This window comes from Nicotiana tomentosiformis, chromosome 6 (assembly GCF_000390325.3).
Source record: "Nicotiana tomentosiformis chromosome 6, ASM39032v3, whole genome shotgun sequence".
Lineage (NCBI taxonomy): Eukaryota > Viridiplantae > Streptophyta > Magnoliopsida > Solanales > Solanaceae > Nicotiana > Nicotiana tomentosiformis.
This window is the reverse complement of record NC_090817.1, coordinates 24,755,240-24,776,046: the sequence shown is the minus strand read 5'-3', so window position 1 is coordinate 24,776,046 and position 20,807 is coordinate 24,755,240. Positions and strand designations below refer to the sequence as shown.

The window sequence follows — 20,807 nt, the reverse complement described above, 5'->3', positions numbered from 1 at the left end:
AGGCTTGGGCCATGTCGTCCCAGACATGCCAGTGAGAGATATCTTGGTCAATGAACCATTCGGAGGCTACCCCCATAAGACTTTCCCCAAAATAAGACATCAGTAATTCTTCTTTTCCACCCGCACCCCTCAGCTGGTTGCAGTACCTTTTCAAATGGGTGATAGGGTCGTCGTGTCCATCATACTTCTCGAATTTTGGGGTCTTGAACCCTGGTGGCAAATGGATGTGAGGGAACATGCATAGATCACTGAACGAAACACTTTTGTGACCCCCTAGTCCCTGTATGTTCTTTATGTTCTGTTCAAGACTTTTCATTTTCCTGGTGACTCATACTGAGGAGTCTGATTATATGGAGCCGAGACCCCGAAAGCCATATTTGGAGAGTAGTATTGGCCATCATAAGCATGAGATGGTGGCTCGTTGATTGGCCTCGTCACAGGAGGTGGAGGCGGGATTGTGTATGCCGGTGCGCCAGACATGACTAGAGGAGTGTTCCTGACCGGTGCGACTGGAGGTCACACATTAGAAGTACCAGGAGCAACGTGGAGGCTGTAGTTTGGCACATACCCTGGTGGTAGGATGTGGTCGCTCATTGCATGAAGTGGTGGTTGAGTAGCCAGGGGTACGGTGGAAGTTCCCTCTGAGGGACCACGGGGTGGAGGCTGACCAGACACCCAAGCTTGATATACATCAGACAATTGTTGTCTCAATTTTCTTATTTCCTCCGACTCTTGTTCAACTGATTGACCCTGGGGGTCGTCAGCTGATCAGCTCGATCTCATCATCGTTGGCCATTACTACTGCTCCCTTAGATCTAGTGAAGTAATGGTGTGTTGCCAGTTTCACCACAAACCAACCACCTTAAGCTTACTACGTAAGAGACAGCAAACGTGTTAGGGTTAAGCATTTTATAGATATGAATCACACATAATGTTCCATGCTCCTATCATTGTCACTATTTCTAACATGCTTTTGGAGGCTTCATGTTTCATTCCGGCTTATGAGGTTGCTTCTTACTGACGCTCTTATTTTCTTCTCATTTTTGTTTTACTCACCCCTCATTTTGATCCCTCATCTTAGAATCATTGAAAAATATTTTGATCGAACCTTTTGTGGGTTGCCTACGTATCATGTCGCCGCATGAATCAGATCATTACGTAGTTCAGGGCAAATCGGGAATAAAGTAAAATAAACTAACTCTTTTTTTTACTCATATACAAATAATCCCATTAAAGCGGCTAGCAAGGAAAAATATTTCGGACTTTTTTTTTTTTTGGAATTTTGTTTTTTTTTTGTTGAAAGAAAACTTCTAAAGACAGATTTTTTTTTTTTGAATCTTCGAAAGAAATATTTTTGTGGATTTTCATTTTTTTTTTTGAATTTTGGGAGAAAGACAAAAAAAAGAAGAAAATATTTTTTGGAATTTTGAGTTTGACGTCCCAAAGAAAGACTTCTAAAGAAGGAATTAAAGAAAAATATTTTTTTGGATTTTTGAAAATTGGGGGCCGGAACCGATGAGGTTTGCCTACTTATCTCACATCCGGTGAGAATCAGACCCGCGTAGTTTGGTCAAAATCGACTATGTTTTTTTTTTTTATTTTATGAAAATTAATCTTTAAAAACCATATGCACTAAACCACATCATTTTTTCTCTCTTCGTTCAACTGATATATGCTAAAGCCAGTCGACATGTAAGCCTCCCAAATAATGCAACAAGTAGCACATAACATGACATAATGGTCTCAACAAAGCCTGTCCTAAAACAGAACTCGACCTTTGTGTCGAGCGCTGCTAAATCAAATGCACATTATGCAAATAAAGCGTAGCCTACTAGGGATATTCATTGCTTGTGCCTTGTTCTTCTAAGTTTGTAAATTCTAAAGGAGATGGTATCTAGACCTGGCTTACCCGGACGGACAACCCGAGCCGAGGAGCGTCAAGCGTCACCAGTAGTAGAACAGCACTGGCTAGCTGACGGCTCTCCCGCCTAAACACGTGTGACTAAATCCTTCACCAGAAGCTGGTAGGCTAACTGGCTTTATCTCAAGACAGAAATTTTGTGATGCTGGTAGGCAAACACAACATAACTAATTATCAGAAGACTCAGAGGGATGCGAGAGAAGATACAATTTATATGTACAGTTCAACAATATCAAAACGGTAAAAACTCGACAAGTAACACATTAGGCCCAAATAAATCACAATATATACAAAAATTAATAAAGCCAAATAAAGTCAATGTACAAGCTCGAATTCTTGAAGTTCCCCACCAGAGTCGCCAGAGCTGTCACACCTCCTCTATTCCACCCAAAACGATAATGTATGTTATGGATGGTGGGTTAAAGAGTTTCTCCAATTGAAGTGACAAACTTGAATAGGGATTATTTTATTTACAGAGTCGTCACTTGGAATTGATTTTTTTGGGTGTTCCAAGTCACATTTTTTTATGAATCCCTAGTCGAAGGAAGATTTGACTCTTTTATTATTGGTCTGCAAAACAAAGTCCGGGTAAGGAATTCTGTTGACTGGGGAGAAGGTGTAAGGCATTCCCCGAGTCCCGTGATTTTAGCACAATCGCTTTATTGACTACATTTAGCTTATATTATTTTTGGATAAACTGTATTTTATTGGTTCTTATGTTTTATCTATCCGCTTTTAATTATTAAAATATAGAATTATCTTCGAAACAAATCATGTGTGTAAATTCGTTTTGTTTATTGTGCCAAAATCATGTCACGCGTACATGTACAAAATTAATAGCATTTTATTAATATTAAGATGTTGCGCGAACGCATACTTCAGTTTTAATTTTGAAAATCACAATTATGTCACACGAACATATACATAATCGCGATAGATTAATTAAAAGCACTCTAACTGTATTCATTATTCTTCCTAAACTTTGAGATTATTGTAAGCCCATGATTTATGTAATTATTGTGGGGGAGATGGTATGAATTGATAAGTACGGAAGATATAAAAAATGGGCTAGCTACGTGTATATTACTAAGAGCCTTGGGTGGCGTTAAATTATTTGGCTCATTAATTATTAAAACCAACTTAACACCAAAAGCATCTCACAATTCCAAAACCGTGATTCAATTGTCGGGTATCTTAATAACCCAATTATGACCCATTTCAATACCTTTCTCAATACCAAACCTTACAACCCTTTAACAATTTGAATCCTATAACCTGCTGAAAGTTTAAAAAAAACAAAAAAACGCATCTATAGATCTTCTGTAGTACTGGGATTATCAGTACAACCAAACTTATCTTTTAACACTACTAGTTCATTATAATGGCTAAAAACCCATAAAAAAGAAATTACAACTAGCTATTCATGCTCATCAAAAAGAGAAGATTTACTAAACTTTCATATACGTAAACATAACCAAAACTTAAACAAACAAAGCAGTTTAAAGCTTTTAAAGGGTCAATCAAAGTACAATATTGACTAACAATAAAATAAAAAGAAAAATGACCTTTGTATTGATGAATCTGAGCTCAAACTACAACAACTGGACAATTTCTTAAACGGAACGTTCGCCGGCAACCTCAACCGGAACCGACCATCGAAGGCGAACTCGAGCTCGATCGAAATTTGTTTGTTCGGGTGTTGTTTTGGACTGATTTTCATAACTGTTTTGCTGGTGATTGGGTGGTATTTTCAGCTTGTTTTCATGGTTGTTTTGGGTGTTTTGAAGCTGGAGATTGGAGTTAAAAGGCTATGGAGATTTTAAACAACTCATAAATGTAATAAAACTTACTCCAATAGATTCCACGTCCAATGAGAAATTATTAAGCATCAAGGCACACAATAATTATAATTTATTTATGAACCAAACAATGATAAATAATAATTTATTATGAAAATCATAGAGAAATTAGGTAGTTTAATATTTAATATGCTAAATATTAAATAACAAATAAAACACATAATTTAAATAGCATGTAACAATTAATGCAGGAATTCAAGAATTAGTATTTGACAAAGAATAGGAGAGAAACAATTATTATAATAGATAATTTATGATTTAAAATAATTTATGATTTTTTTCAAGTAAGTAGGCAAACAATTAATTTGACGACGTATAGACACTCGTCACCTCGCCTATACGTCGTTTACATGCAATTCACATAACAAATAATTTAAGGGTTCTATTCCATCAAGTCAAGGTTAACCACGACACTTACCTCGCTTTGCAAATTCCAATCAATTATTCAACCACAACTTTTTCTTTTAAATTTGTCTCCGAAAGCTTCAAATCTATTCACAAACAATTTTATTTATTCAATACTAATCATAGGACCTAATTCCATATGAATTTATAAATTTTTCGGATAAAAATCCGAAATTCATTTAAATATTCGACAGTGGGACCCACGTCTCAAATCTCAAAAAACTTGCGAAATCCGAACACCCATTCCGATACAAGTTCAACCATATAAGAATTGCCTAATTCCGATATCAAATGGACCTTCAAATCTTAACTTTTCGTTTTTGAAAGATTTTATAAAAATCCCAATTTCTTCCATCTAAATCCGAAATAAATAATGAATATAAATATGGATTTGTGAAATATAATCATTTTTGGTTAAAGAACATTTACCCAATTCAAAGTCGTAAAAATCCCCCTTTAAATCGCCCAAATCCAAGACTTGAAACTCAAAAATGAGTAAAAATGGCAACTTCCGAATTTATGGGCTCTACCCAGTCATTTTCGCATCTGCGGATAAATGTTCCGTATTTGCAAGACAAAGCTCGCATTTGCGATGCCAGGCTGCCAGGTGAAGTTCCGCATCCGCGGACACTCCTGTCGCACCTGCGACAACCGCTTCTACGCAAAATGGTCGTATCTGCGAAGACCCCAGGCCAGCCCAATCCCGCATCTGCATAATTCCGCCGCACATGCGGCATCGCACCTGTGGCCAAGACCCTTGCAGGTGCGATTACCTCTGGGGCAGAAATTTCCAGATTTAGCTTAAGTCCAATTCTTGTTCCGATTTCGATTCAAATCACACTCGGGGTACTTAGGGTACTCCGATTTCCAGAATTTGCTTAAGTCAGATTATAATAGACCGTGTTTTCCAGACTTGTAATGCATAGATGCTCATGTACTCAGTGACACCAGGTTTTGGGAGTGTTTGTATCGATATTTGTGAGATTTTTGGTATTATATTTAAACATTATGTTTTCAAACTTAAAGGAAATCGTGGGTTATTAGTGTTGTCGGCTTGCCTAGTATTGAGATAGGCGCCATCACGACAGGTTAGGATTTTCGGTCGTGACACATTTGATATAAATATGATACGTATGTGATACATAAGTGATACACAGTGTGATACATATATCATTTTTTAATATTCATATTCTACTTCGAATTTTTAATTCAAAGCTCAACTAAATCATCCCAAAATTGAGATTCAAGCTCCTTAAGATATACCGAATTTATTCTAATAACACCCACTCAAAAAACAAATTTTTTGACTTTTTTTGCTAAATAGTTAATTGGCTAATATTGATAAGATTTGGCTAATATTAGTAATATTTTATGAATTGACTAATTTTTGTAATAAATTACTTATAAATAGACATACATAAATAAAAACGGAAGAAATATTAAATTTTGACATTGTGGTAATGACCTACAGTCCACAGATTTTACAGTAAAAATTGCATGGGGCGCCCTATTTGGTCGCCCTGCATTCGCAGAACTCCATCTTCCCCTACAGTAACATGTTTGGCATCACCGTGCCGCATCGTGTCCTTAAGGACTAGTAAATGAGGATCATCATACTGCCTCTCTCTGATGCGCTCATATAAATAAGACGGAGTGGTTGTGCAAGCTAGAACCCGACTGGGTTCTGAAACATCTAACCTCACGAACTGATTAGCTAAAGTCTGAACATCTGCAGCTAATGGCCTCTCACCAACCGGAATATACGCAAGACTGCACATACTCACAACCTTTCTATTCAAAGCATCAGCCACCACATTGGCCTTTCCAGGGCGATACAAAATGGTGATATCATAGTCTTTCAACAACTCCAACCATCTTCTCTGCCTCAAATTAAGATCCTTTTGTTTGAACAGATACTGAAGGCTACGATGATCAATAAATACCTCACACGAGACACCGTAGAGGTAATGCCTCCAAATCTTCAGCGCATGAACAATGGCTGCCAATTCTAAGTCATGAACAGGATAATTCTTCTCATGAACTTTTAACTGCCGCGACGCATATGCAATTACCCTGCCATCTTGCATTAATACTGTCCAAGCCCAATGTGATATGCGTCACAATATACCGTGTACGATCCTAAACCTGTGGGTAATACCAACACTAGTGTCGTAGTCAAAGCGGTCTTGAGCTTCTGAAAGCTCATCTCACACTCATCTGACCATCTGAATGGGGCACCTTTCTGGGTCAATCTGGTCAATGGGCTTGCTATAGATGAAAACCCTTCCACGAACCGACGATAATAACCTGCTAAACCCAGGAAACTCCGGATCTCTGTAACTGAATTAGGTCTAGGCCAATTCTAAACAGCCTCAATCTTCTTAGGATCCACCTTTATGCCTTCTGCCGATACAACATGCCCCAAAAAGGCAACTGAGTCTAACCAAAACTCACATTTTGAAAACTTGGCATATAACTAATTATTCTTCAAGGTGTGAAGCACGCTTCGAAGATGTTGCTCATGTTTCTCTCACCTGCTGGAGTAAATCAAGATATCATCAATGAATACAACCACAAACGAATCCAAATAAGGCTTGAACACCCGATTCATCAAATAAATGTTGTTGGGGCATTTGTCAACCCAAATGACATCACTAGGAATTCGTAATGCCCATACCGAGTTCGAAAAGCTATTTTAGGGACATCAGAGGCCCTAATATTCAATTGATGGTAACCAGACCTCAAATCGATCTTCAAAAATACCTTGGCACCCTGAAGCTGATCAAATAAGTCATCAATTCTTGGCAGCGGATATTTATTTTTGATAGTGGCCTTGTTCAACTGCCGGTAGTCTATACACATCCGCATAGAGCCATCTTTCTTCTTTACAAATAATATACTGGTGCACCCCAGGGCGAGACACTGGGTCTAATGAATCCCTGGTCAAGCAAGTCTTGTAACTGCTCTTTCAATTCTTTCAACTCTGGCGGGGCCAAACGGTATAGTGGAATAGAAATGGACGAGTGCCCGGAGCCAAATCAATACAGAAATCAATATCTCTGTCGGGTGGCATCCGCGGCAGATCTGCAGGAAATACTTCTGAAAATTCACGAACAACTGGTACTAAGTCCATAGAAGGAACATCCGCACTGGGATCGCGAATATAAGCCAAATAGGCTAGACACCCTTTCTCTACCATACGCCGAGCTTTTATATAAGAAATAACCCTGCTAGCAGAATGACCAGGAGTTCCTTTCCACTCTAACCGAGGTAACCCCGGCATAGCTAGGGTCACTATTTTGGCATGACAATCCAATATAGCATGATAAGGGGATAATTAATCCATACCCAAGATGACATCAAAATCTACCATATCAAGAAGTAGAAGATCCACACTAGTCTCAAGATTACCAATAGTAACCACACACGAACGATAGACATGATCTACTACAATATAGTCTCCTATAGGTGTAGATACACACACAGAAGCACTCAGAGAATCACAAGGCACAACCAAATATGAAGAAAAATAGGAGGACACATAGGAATAAGTAGATCCTGGATCAAATAGAACTGAAGCATCTCTATGGAAAACTGGAATAATACATATGATCACAACATCAGATGACTCGGCCTCAGGCCTAGCTGGAAAAGCATAAAATCGGGCCTGGTCCCTACCACTCTGAACTGCGTCCCTGGGACGGCCTCTGACTGGCTGGCCTCCACCTCTAACGGTCTAACCTCCACCTCTAATGGCCTGACCTCCACCTCTAATAGTCTGACCTCCACCTCTAGCTGCCTGACCCCTGCCTCTAGCTGGCTGAGCAGGAGGTGAAGTAACCGGTGCCAGTATGATTGCACGAGAATCTTGCCGAGATCTATTACTCGCCATTCTAGGGCAATACCTCCTGATGTGACCAATGTTCCCACACTCATAACACCCATCCTAATGTCGTGGCTGTTGAAGCTGAAGATGACCCAGATAGGCCGGATAACCACTGTAGTAACTCTGGAGTGGTGGTGCACTTATGGGAGCTGAATGTGCACTAAATGATGGCTGCCCAGAGTAATGCATAATAGGACTGTGACTCCCTAAAGCACTGGGAGATACATGAAGTGTTGAATGAAACGGTCTGGGAGGATGACCCCTACAAAAATTACCTCTGCCTCCAGACGAGGCACCACTGAAACCACCGAACTGACGAGGCCTCTTATCGAACCTCTGCCCTCTCTCCTGTGCAATAACCATCTCTATCCTCCTTGCGACATTAGCAACAGCCTAAAAATAAATCTCACTTCCGGTCTCCTTGGCCATCTGAAGTCTGATAGGGTGAGTGAGTCCTTTAATAAACCTCATCACTCTCTCTCCCTCTGTAAGTAGTAAAAGGAGAGCATGACGGGCCAAATCCACAAAACGGAACTCATACTGAGTAACAGTCATACTGCCCTACTGTAGACACTCAAATTGCTTGCGGAATTCCTCTCTCAGTGTGCTAGGGAGGAACTTCTCCAGAAATAGCTGAGAGAACTGCTCCCAGGTAAGTGCAGGCGATCTGACTGGTCAGGTCAACGTATAATCTCTCCACCACCTCTTGGCGGAATCCGTCATCTGAAATACAGCAAAATCAACCCCATTGGTCTCAACTATACCCATGTTCCGTAGCACCTCATGGCAGTGTTCAAGATAATCCTGTGGGTCCTCAGAAGATGTACCACTAAAGTGAACTGGAAAGAGCTTGGTAAACTTATCCAGTCTCAATAAGGCCTCAAAAGACATGGCGGGCCTATCACTGGTCTGTGCCGTAACAACTGGCTGAACTACACCAACTGGCGGGGCTGCTGGAGCTTGATTCTGGGGAGCCATCTGCTCTAGAGCAGGAGTAGTGGGAGTTTGTGCTCCTCCCACAACCTGTAAGACGGCTGGTGCCACTGGAAATGTAACATTCTGGGCCACACCCTCCATAAGACTCACCAAGCGGACTAGAGCGTCCTGAAGCACTGGAGTGGCTATGAATCCTTTCGGCATCTGAACTGGTCCAACTGGTACATTCTGAACTGGGACCTCCTCCTGAAGGTCTACCTGAGGTTCTATAACAGGTGCAGCTTCTCGAGCTCTGGACTGAGCTCTACCTCGGCCTCTAGCACGACCTCGGCCTCGACCTCTACCCCTGGCCATAAGAGTAGAATGGTTCAATCATCGATGATAGAATAAAATAGCACGATAGAATAAGAAAGAAGTGATATTGTTCCTAAACTTCATAGCCTCAGAGAGATAAGTACAGACGTCTCTGTACCGATCCTTCAGACTCTATTAAGCTTGCTCGTGACTCGTGAGACCTATGTAACCTAGGGCTCTGATACCAACTGTCACGACCCGAAATTTCCACCTTCGGACTGTGATGGCGCCTAACATTTCACTTGCTAGGCAAGCCAACGTTAGAATAATATTATCTATTTTTAAAATAAATTTAAATTTATTAATAACAAAGAAACAAATGCGAAAACAAAGTTTGAAATATAGTGAATAATCTATAAAAATAATAGTATCTAAATACCATCCCATAATTGGTGTCACAAGTGCACGAGCTTCTAGAATAATACAAATAAAGGTCTGAATAAAATAAAGTTGTCTGAAAATAAACACACAGCTAAAGTAAAATAGACAAGGACTTCAGAACTGCGGACGCCATGCAGTTATACCCCAAGTCTCCTCCGAGTAGCTGAAATCCGAGCAAGTCTATGGCACGCCACTAGGACCAACTCCGAAATCTGCACAAGAAGTGCAGAGTGTAGTATCAGTACAACCGACCCCATGTACTGGTAAGTGCTGAGCCTAACCTCGACGAAGTAGTGACGAGGCTAAGGCGGTTCACTTACATTAACATGTACGCAATATTAATAACAACATCAAATAATAGAAATAAATCATGTAACTCATTTATAATAATTGAAACCAACTCAGCAGTCATAATCCATTATTATTTCACCCAAATCTATTGCAGCGTGCAAACCGCTCTCACAATATATTCACATTCAATTCTGTTGCAGCGTGCAACCCGCTCTCCCAATATATTCCTTTTAATCAAGTGTGTCATATATTTATTTCAATCAAGTATATACATAGACTTTTAAATAAATCTGTTGTTGCGTGCAATACGATCACCCAATATTAACTTTTAAATAAGTCTATTGCGGCGTGCAATCTGATCCCCCTATATATATAAATTCGATCCTCCAATATATATATATATATATGCTTTCATTTCCGTTGCAGCGTGCAACCCGTTCCCCCAATATAATTTTAAACAACTCATAAATGTAATAAAACTTACTCCAATAGATTCCACGTTCAATGAGAAATTATTAAGCATCAAGGCACACAATAATTATAATTTATTTATGAACCATACAATGACAAATAATAATTTATTATGAAAATCATAGAGAAATTAGGTAGTTTAATATTTAATATACTAAATGTTAAATAACAATTAAAACACATAATTCAAATAGCATGTAACAATTAATGCAGGAATTCAAGAATTAGTATTTGACAAAGAATAGGAGAGAAACAATTATTATAATAGATAATTTATGATTTAAAATAATTTATGATTTTTTTCAAGTAAGTAGGCAAACAATTAATTTGACGACGTATAGACACTCGTCACCTCGCCTATACGTCGTTTACATGCAATTCACATAACAAATAATTTAAGGGTTCTATTCCATCAAGTCAAGGTTAACCACGACACTTACCTCGCTTTGCAAATTCCAATCAATTATTCAACCACAACTTTTCCTTTTAAATTTGTCTCCGAAAGCTTCAAATCTATTCACAAATAATTTTATTTATTCAATACTAATCATAGGACCTAATTCCATATGAATTTATAAATTTTTCGGATAAAAATCCGAAATTCATTTAAATATTCGACAGTGGGACCCACGTCTCAAATCTCGAAAAACTCGCGAAATCCGAACACCCATTCCGATACAAGTTCAACCATACAAGAATTGCCTAATTCCGATATCAAATGGACCTTCAAATCTTAACTTTTCGTTTTTGAAAGATTTTATAAAAATCCCAATTTCTTCCATCTAAATCCGAAATAAATAATGAATATAAATATGGATTTGTGAAATATAATCATTTTTGGTTAAAGAACATTTACCCAATTCAAAGTCGTGAAAATCTCCCTTTAAATCGCACAAATCCAAGACTTGAAACTCAAAAATGAGTAAAAATGGCGACTTTCGAATTTATGGGCTCTACCCAGTCATTTTTGCATCTGCGGACAAATGTTCCACATTTGCGAGACAAAGCTCGCATTTGCGATGCCAGGCTGCCATGTGAAGTTCCACATCTGCGGACACTCCTGTCGCACCTGCGACATCCGCTTCTACGCAAAATGGTCGCATCTGCGAAGACTCCAGGCCAGCCCAGTCCCGCATCTGCGCAATTCCACCGCACATGCGACATCGCACATGTGGCCAAGACCCTCGCAGGTGCGATTACATCAGGGGCAGAAAATTCCAGAATTAGCTTAAGTCCAATTCTTGTTCCGATTTCGATTAGTGATTTCCAGAATTTGCTTAAGTCAGATTATAATAGACCGTGTTTTCCAGACTTGTAATGCATAGATGCTCATGTACTCAGTGACACCAGGTTTTGGGAGTGTTTGTATCGGTATTTGCGAGATTTTTGGTATTGTATTTAAACATTATGTTTTCAAACTTAAAGAAAATCGTGGGTTATTAGTGTTGTCGGCTTGCCTAGTATTGAGATAGACGCCATCACGACAGGTTAGAATTTTGGGTCGTGACACATTTGATATAAATATGATACGTATGTGATACACAAGTGATACACAGTGTGATACATATATCATTTTTTAATATTCATATTCTACTTCGAATTTTTAATTCAAAGCACCTCAAAACTCAACCAAATCATCCCAAAATTGAGATTCAAGCTCCTTAAGATATACCGAATTTATTCTAATAACACCCACTCAAAAAAATAAATTTTTTGACTTTTTTTTGCTAAATAGTTAATTGGCTAATATTGATAAGATTTGGCTAATATTAGTAATATTTTATGAGTTGACTAATTTTTGTAATAAATTACTTATAAATAGACATACATAAATAAAAACGAAAGAAATATTAAATTTTGACCTACAATCCACAGATTTTGCAGTAAAAATTGCATGGGGCGCCCTATTTGGTCGCCCCTTTTTAACTTATACCTATTTTGTTTTTCCTGTATCCGTACCATTTTTGTGTTAAAAGCTTTTTAAAATCTTAAGCATGTTTAGGCATGTTTTGCCCTTCTTTAATAAAACTTAAGCATGTTTTGCCCTTCTTTAAACTTAAGCATGTTTTGCCATTCTTTAAACTTAAGCATGTTTTGCCCTTTTTTAATAAAAGACTATTGACAAATTGCAGGATAAAAATTTAAGCATGTTTAGGCTGAAATTTTAGCAAATAAACTAAAAAAATTCAGCTTGTTTAGACTGAAGTGTTGGATAAAACTCAGGACAAAACTGTAGACTACGTTACAAAACTTCAGCATGTTTTGGTATGAAGTTTTAGCAAACGAACTAAATAACTTCAGCATGCATTAGCAAAAATTCTTTAGAAAATTACATACTGCAAGACAAAAACATAAGCATGTTTAGTCTGAAGTTTTAGCAAATGAATTAAAAAAAACTTCAGCATGTTTTGTCTGAAATTTTAGCAAATGAATTAAATAACTTCAGCATGCATTAGCAAAAACTCATTAAAAAATTACATACTACAAGACAAAAACTTAAGCATGTTTAGTCTGAAGTTTTAGCAAATGAACTAAAAACCTTAAGCATGTTTAGTCTGAAATTTTAGCAAATGAACTAAATAACTTAAGCATGTTTAGTCTGAAGTTTTAGCAAATGAATTAATAACTTAAGTATGTTTAGTATGAAGTTTTAGCAAATGAACTAAATAACTTAAACATGTTTAGTCTGAAGTTTTAGCAAATGAAATAAATAACTTCAGAATAACTTAAGCATGTTCAGTCTAAAGTTTTAGCAAATGAACTAAATAACTTCAGAATAACTTAAGCATGTTTAGTATGAAATTTTAGCAAATGAACTAAATAACTTCAGCATGTTTAGTCTGAAGTTTTAGCAAATGAACTAAATAATTTCAGCATGTTTAGACTGAAGTTACGGATAAAACTCATGTAATAATAATTTAATTTTTAAAGCGTAGAGGACAATTACCATATTCTCCATCAGATTTATTTTGACCTTGATTATTTTTCCTTAATATTATCTTTTCAATTGATTAAACTAATATCCAATTGCGATTAACATATCTTCATCATCCGATATATACTGCTTCTTTATTGTTCTCACGTTCTTAAGCACCATTAAGGGTGAGGCGTTTGGGCTTTATTAATTCTTACAAACTCCATCAGTTATTTCATGACAAACAACTTTAGCATGCATTAGTATCAAATAACTTCTTTAGTTTCAATATGAAATAACTTTATGCAAGTATGATTCTAAAAATAAATCTAGACAAGTTTATAATTTTTTAATAAAGCTGATAAGAGGAATATCATTTTATATCTTTTGTGAGGAGTATAATTATTATATTATTATGGATTTTTTATCAGTTAATTATTAAATTAATAATTTTTAAAAATAAGGTACAGATTAAAATGTGACACAAATATAAAGTACGATAGAAAATCCCCCGATTTTGCAAAAACTTGTTGGCATGCAGAACCATGATTTACACTTACAGGCCCACATCCACCTACCCTTTTTGGATAAAGAGATAGGTTTCTTTTTATAGAAAGAAAATATGCAACTGACCGCCCTTGCCCGTTAAGCTTCACAATTTAGAAGGTACCCAAATAATTGAAGGAAAATCAAAAGAACTAAACGGATAAAGACATTATATGGGAATACGAGAAACCTTATCCTGTCCTCATCATCCTCATTCCAACCCAAAAACTCTGACGTCTGTATCTGTTCTAACCACTACAAGATAAAAGTGACACCGTCAACTTAAATAATCTAATCTTAAAATTATAGATAAAAATGATAATATAGTTTGGCAGTAATTTAAAATTTTAAGCACACATATCAAAGGGCATGGTCGAATATAATTATATAAATAAAAAGCATCTTTAACGATTAAAACATTTTGATAAGATAATTAGAATTAAATTAAATGATATTTAAAAAACACATTTTGAATTAGTAGTCAATTGATTTGGTTTGGTAACTTAGGGATAAGTTATTTTTTTTCATCCTCAGCCTCGTTTATCAGTATCAAAACAGGAGTGCAACGTTCTATATATACCCAAACTAAGAACAATCAATTCCTATTCCACTCCTTCAACTAAATATCAAGAGAAGTTGTGTATTATTAGATTATAATTCTGATCATATTCAAGGCAAAAAGAAGAAGCAATGTTGGCGATATTTCACAAGGCATTTGCGCATCCACCAGATGAGCTACATAGCCCTTCATCTAAAAGATGTTTGCTACCTGAAGAAACTCTTGAAAAATTCGTATCAGCTCACCCCTCAAATACCTTTTCTGTAAGCTTTGGAAATGCTGCTGCTCTTGCCTTTGTTCCTCCTCACTGCACTTCCTTCCTTCATCAGACACAAAGGTAATTATTCCCCCCCCCACCCTTTCAATTTATTTGACACTAAGTTTTTATTAATCCGTTTTAAAATGATTGGGACAACTATTTCTTTGAAATTATTTAACTTTAAATTTCAAACCTCTACCTCTACTTTGGGTAGAGGAATCACTGTAAAATATATATATATATATATATATATATATATATATATATATATATATGTATATATATGTTAAATAACATGAATAACATGTATTGGGACCCTAAGACTTAAAACTTAGGGCTGCTGCAGTGGTTGAATTAGGGGAGGGGAAGGGTTCTCACCCCAGTATTTGCTTAAATTTTTATTTATTAGTGGTCCCGCTACTTTTAAATACTGATGTTATAACATATTTAAGACTATTTTTTTAAAGTTTATAATTTTTGCCTAGTCAAACTATATCACAAATAAGTATAAATTTAAGTGTTTTTTGCATTTATTTTGATTTTTTAAATCAAAATCGAAGAAATTTTGGGTTGATGGAGTATTTTTTTTTTTCCCTTCTTTTAATTGGAAGGTTGTTTTGTGGGTATGATGATATATACTGCTTGTTTTTGGGGAGCTTGAACAACTTATGTGCACAAATAAAACAATATGGGCTATCAAAAGCTACAAATGAAGCGTTGCTAGTGATAGAAGCATATAGAACATTGAGAGACAGAGGACCCTATCCAGCTGACCAAGTTATTAAGGATTTTGATGGGAGCTATGCCTTTGTAATCTATGACAGTAAGACTGGTACTGTATTTGTTGCCTTGGTAAGTTTTCACCTAACTAAGGAATTTGTGTAACATCTGCATTATATTTATTAGAGTAAAATAGAAAGATATTCTTTTCCAACTGCTATTGTAAAATAATTGTAGGGTTCAGATGGTGGAGTGAAGCTGTTTTGGGGTATTGCTGCTGATGGTTCTGTGGTAATTTCTGATGATTTAGAGGTCATTAAAGCTGGATGTGCAAAGTCATTTGCACCCTTTCCCACAGGTAACATCTACACGGAATTTGACACAACAGTAGTGTACACAGTATTTTGTGCAAGATTATTATAGTTTTAGGATTTTACTTCAACAACAACAATAAAAAACAAAGTGTAATCCCACAAGTTAGATCTGGGGAGGGTAGTGTGTACGCAGATCTTACCCCTGCCTATGAAGGTAGAGAGGTTGTTTCAAATAGACCTCAGCTCAAGGGACGAAAAGAAATAGTAGCACCAAGCATTTACAACAACAAGATAGTAGGAAAACAAGCGGAAAAACAAAATCAGCAAGTAATAATAAAAATTTGACAATAATAGAATACAGGGCTAACGCTAATACTCTTGACTAAGATTTTACTTCCTATCCCTAATTAATAATTACATTGTGGTGTTGTCTTAGTGTATATATTCACATTTTTGAGAAAAATATTTAGGCCGGGATGACACCCCTTACTAAATAGAATGATTTTTGTATTGTTGAATTCTGTTTGATTACAGGTTGTATGTTTCATAGTGAGAAAGGGCTGATGAATTTTGAGCATCCAATGAAGAAGATGAGGGCAATGCCAAGGGTAGATAGTGAAGGGGCAATGTGTGGAGCTAACTTCAAAGTGGATATGTATTCAAGGGTTAATAGCATCCCCAGAGTTGGAAGTGAAGCTAACTGGTCTGATTGGAATACCTCTTACTAAAAACCATTTTGCATTTCTCCAAATATGGACACCAACCATATTTTGTTCATCTTTTGAGCTGTCCTTTGTGTTTTTGGTTCCTTTTTAGTGTCTTTTAGCTTGCTGTCTTCCCTTTACTTTGTGTACCAGTGTATATATCTCTTTTCCTGTAAAATAAATGAAAACATCAACAAGGATTCAGCTTTGAGAATTTGCTATCGTCCTTTAGCTTGTCAAACAACAAGGCTGATATGATCAATGATGTCTATTTATCAGTATGAAATGATTTTAACACTTTTCAAAAACCATTTGGTTGCAACCTCTTGTTCTTCTTATTAGTTAAATTTAGAAAAGAAAGCAAGTAGCTGCAGTGAACTGACAAAAGAAGTTTTAACAAATGAGGATTGTCTAAAGTCGAAAATAACACAAACAAAGAATTTTTATCCTTTTATAAGCGAGGTCTAGAAGTAATCCCCAGTACCGTTATATTATAATGCACATAAAAGAGAAAACTTGACGTATACTTGGGAATCACAGAATTTATTTAACTGAATGAAATGTCTGACGGATTCTTGGTACATTAAATACTGTCCTATGAAGAAATAACTTAGGTAAAACATGTACTAGAATTAACCTGGTTTTGGAATCCTGGAGATACTACAACTACTCCTTAGAACAAGAAGAAACAATACCAACTTATTCTACGTCTAAATGACACAAGTTGAACGGAAGCAGGAAGAAACAGCGGTTCAGTACTTGTACACGAATATAAAGAAAATAAGCTTTGCAGCTGAGTATTATTATTCAGTTTAGTTTGTTTGTAGAAATATTTGCTCCTAGCTATGTTCTGCAGGAAATTCAACCCTTCAAACTCTGTTTTGGATTTGGAAAACTGTATCTCAGAAAAGCGTATGACATTGGATTAGCCTGAGGGTCAGCTATGTGAAATTGTGAATCCTCACAGACCACATTGCTTCAACTAAATTCATCTAAAATCCATATTAAAAGAAAAAAAAAAAAAAAAGAATTAGCCGGAATCATTAACTAAATTAGGAATTACCCGACTTGGTTGAAAAGGTGCCATGTATAATTATTTTTAGAGGGGAAAAGAGTACAATCGAACTGGAAGCTTCCACCTTGGCAGGACAGTGCTCTTATCCATTGCAATACAAAAGCAGGAAAATAAGAAACCAAAATGTACATGGCCATCACTTTCATATTGGAAGCAAATTGGAGTGATATTTTTATTCCTAAATCAGAACCTTACAACGTAACAACCTTTTTCTACAACAAAACAGAATTTCGATTCAAATCCTCACTCATGAATTCTCTTTTCTTCTTTGCCTTGGCAAAAGTTATGTTCAGTCCGGAAAATTTATGCCAAACCGACGAGTTTCTCACTGACTTCCCACACTTTACGCGCTTTCTCTGCATCACTGGCTTCTTGTGACAGCTGATTTTCAAAAGAAGAAGAATTCTTGTTCCAGCTCCAATAGACACCTGATTTTGTAAGGCTTGGATCACTTACAACCTGTATAAAAGCAATAAACAACATCTTAGGTTAATCTTTTTTCTTGTTAAGGTTAGGTCATTTTCTTTTCTTTCTAGTAGTACTAGGCTACCGGTAATTATTGCCACTCTGTTCCATTTTATATGACATTCTTTTATTTTAGTCTGATACCCTTCTACACTGGAAAATCTTTTATTATAATTTCCTATTTTACCCTTAGCGACATGATTTTAGTGAAATTCTTTCTATATTGGAAACTCTTTCTGTAAGGGAAGCTTCGAGTGCAGTATCATAGATGGTTCACTTTAAGTGGTATGTTCGAACTCCAAGTGTGGCATTCTTGCAATTCCTTGTATTCTCTTGTTAGAATTTCTGGCTTCGCTACTGCTGGTGATTATTACCTGTGCGAGTCTCTTTCCAGATTCTGTCTCAGAGACGAATCCCTTGGTAATGTACTTCTGGAATGGAGGGAAAAGGAGCCTAAACAAGGGAATATGCTCCCTGAAGAGTCCTGTTGTTGCTATGCAGCCCGGGTATAAAGAGGCAAATGTGATGCCAGTCTCCTCGTGGTATCGCCTGTGGAATTCCTGCATAGTGAGCATATTGCAAACTTTGCTGTCTTTATATGCTTTTGCACCATCAAAGTCTCCACCATCGATCATGGCCGAGCTGTTCAGCCCGTCCAGTCCCCTTGCCAATCCCCTCAAGTCCCCAAGATTTGCTTTTGGAGGCACATTTCCAGCCAAAGTATTTGTGTTTCCTGAAAATTGAGTTCAGTAACAAAGTTTAGTCTCCCACTGAAAGCAGTAGTAAATTCATAGTCTCAATCCAATAGACTTAGTGAATGGTTGCATTTAGTGGCGGATTCAGAATTTAGACACGATGGGTTCTGAAATGTATATTTAACTTTGAGCCCGTTTGGATTGACTTAAAAAAAAAAATGACTTTTCAACGGAAATAGCTTTTAAGCCAAAAGCAATAAGTTGGGGTTGCTTAGCTTATTGCTTTTGACTTGTTTTAAGCAGTTTTAATTTATTTTAAGCACTTCTTGACTTTGTCAAACACTAAAAAAAAGTTAAAAAGAGCTTAAAAGCTGATTTGAGCAGCTTAAAAGCCAATCGAAACACCTTCTTTATCTATACTTGTTTTTGGCATATATATCGGATTCGACCCAGAAACATTGGATCCTACTGAACCCGTGAATCCATTGTTGGATCCAGTCATTGGTTGCTTTAGTTACCTGTAATGGAACCAACAATGATGAGTCTCTTTGAAGGGTAATCAGACTGCTTCAAATCATCCAGCAACAATCTTGAAAGAAGGAAGTGACCGAGGTGGTTAGTCCCAACACTAAGCTCAAATCCATCAGCAGTGAAAGAAGGCTCTTTAGCAGTTGGTTGATAAACGGCTGCATTGCAAACCAATACATCAAGAGGGCGGCCTGATCTCCGGAAGTTATCGACAAACTGGTGAACACTGTCGAGGGACGCAAGGTCTAAGTGCATTATGGTGTAGTTCTCCTTAGGAATGCCTGCTGATTTTGCTGCTCTTTCAGTTTTTAGAAAGTCTCTACATGCCATAATCACATGCCATTTTCCTGTCTCAGCTAGTGCTTTTGCTGTGGCTAGGCCTAATCCTGAAGAGGCTCCAGTAACTACTACACACCCTTTTCTTAATGTTTTCTTTCCTGACACAGAGGCATTAGTAACACCTGGAGTTGCAACCATTGTCTCGGCTCTAATAGATCCATGGGACAACCTTCTTTGGCTCTGCATAAAATTCAATATCAGTTAACAATCTGGAATGAGTTAATTTCACGTATAATCACTGAACTTAGACTTATAGTAAGTAAACTTTAGTTACTTTAATGCGACACAAATAGTCTTGAGACTATACGTTATAATAAGTAAAGTTCAATTACTATAATTTGACAATATGTGACAAACGAATACTTGTAACTTTATTATCATAGTTGGTAAAGCTCCAGAACCTTCTAATTTAGACACATTGGAACCAATTTTATACTTGTTTGGTGCGTGGGATAATAATCTCGGGAATAAATTTGAGATGATTTTATAAAATTGCGGTACCCCAAGATTAGTTATTTCGAAATTGTAGTGTTATTTTATTCCTATAGGATAGCGAGATAACAATCTCGGGATAACTTGTTTCCCAAGCAAACGATCCCTAAATTATTTTTAGAAAATGTACTTCTAGGTACCTTGACTTTGAATAAAGAGCCAAAATCAGATTTAATGTGGTATGAGAGAGAAATTCCAAAGAGACTAGAATCCTTCAAAGTTGCACTAGCTTTTCCCTGCAAGATAAAATGAGTTGGAAAAAAGAATTAGTTGAAACTTCAGATTTCAAATGCAGACTAAAGAAGTATAGAAAGTAACACAAACCTCCTTGGGAATAGAGAAAGCAGAAGGAAGTAGGGCAGCAGCCTGAAGGGCCATGAATATAAGGAATTGAGTTTTATCTAAATTGTCAGCTGAAGAATTAAGTAATGATTCTTGGACTGGCACTACAAGTAGTGTGAATGCTAATAAGGATTTGGGCACTTATATATAGAGTGAGAATGATGGGGTGTTACTGTGATTTGAGACAAAACAATCGATTGTCAATTGGCGATAAGATAAATTTGTAGTATGTCCCACGTCAATTGTAAACCACTAATCAGGCTTCAAGAATTAGATTTCCTTTTGGTATTTATATGACATAAAATATCCTTTAACATAATGTTACCTAGTCAAAAGAATAGGATACTATTT

General features: G+C 36.8%; 2 protein-coding genes across 2 annotated transcripts; one reads left to right on the top strand and one right to left on the bottom strand.

The window, feature by feature from the left end:
* The first annotated feature begins 14,538 nt into the window (after nt 1-14,538).
* On the top strand, nt 14,539-16,734 carry LOC104089303 (stem-specific protein TSJT1). The gene is made up of 4 exons (XM_070177190.1): nt 14,539-14,860; nt 15,394-15,634; nt 15,740-15,860; nt 16,351-16,734. Exons 1-4 carry the CDS (start codon nt 14,655-14,657, stop codon nt 16,542-16,544), a joined length of 762 nt encoding a protein of 253 aa, XP_070033291.1. The 5' UTR covers nt 14,539-14,654; the 3' UTR covers nt 16,545-16,734.
* An 854-nt stretch (nt 16,735-17,588) lies between these two features.
* On the bottom strand, nt 17,589-20,585 carry LOC104089301 (protochlorophyllide reductase-like). The gene is made up of 5 exons (XM_009594157.4): nt 20,439-20,585; nt 20,255-20,350; nt 19,274-19,802; nt 18,435-18,793; nt 17,589-18,054 (listed from the first exon to the last, which is right to left on the bottom strand). Exons 1-5 carry the CDS (start codon nt 20,490-20,492, stop codon nt 17,899-17,901), a joined length of 1,194 nt encoding a protein of 397 aa, XP_009592452.1. The 5' UTR covers nt 20,493-20,585; the 3' UTR covers nt 17,589-17,898.
* Nucleotides 20,586-20,807: the final 222 nt, after the last annotated feature.

Coding starts and splice junctions, on each gene's coding strand:
- LOC104089303 (XM_070177190.1), top strand. CDS start 14,655: ATGTTGGCGATATTTCACAAGGCATTTGCGCATCCACCAGATGAGCTA. Junction 14,861..15,393: donor TTCCTTCATCAGACACAAAG/GTAATTATTCCC, acceptor TTTAATTGGAAG/GTTGTTTTGTGGGTATGATG. Junction 15,635..15,739: donor GTACTGTATTTGTTGCCTTG/GTAAGTTTTCAC, acceptor AAATAATTGTAG/GGTTCAGATGGTGGAGTGAA.
- LOC104089301 (XM_009594157.4), bottom strand. CDS start 20,492: ATGGCCCTTCAGGCTGCTGCCCTACTTCCTTCTGCTTTCTCTATTCCC. Junction 20,351..20,438: donor CTTTCTCTATTCCCAAGGAG/GTTTGTGTTACT, acceptor TTTATCTTGCAG/GGAAAAGCTAGTGCAACTTT. Junction 19,803..20,254: donor GCTCTTTATTCAAAGTCAAG/GTACCTAGAAGT, acceptor AATTTTATGCAG/AGCCAAAGAAGGTTGTCCCA.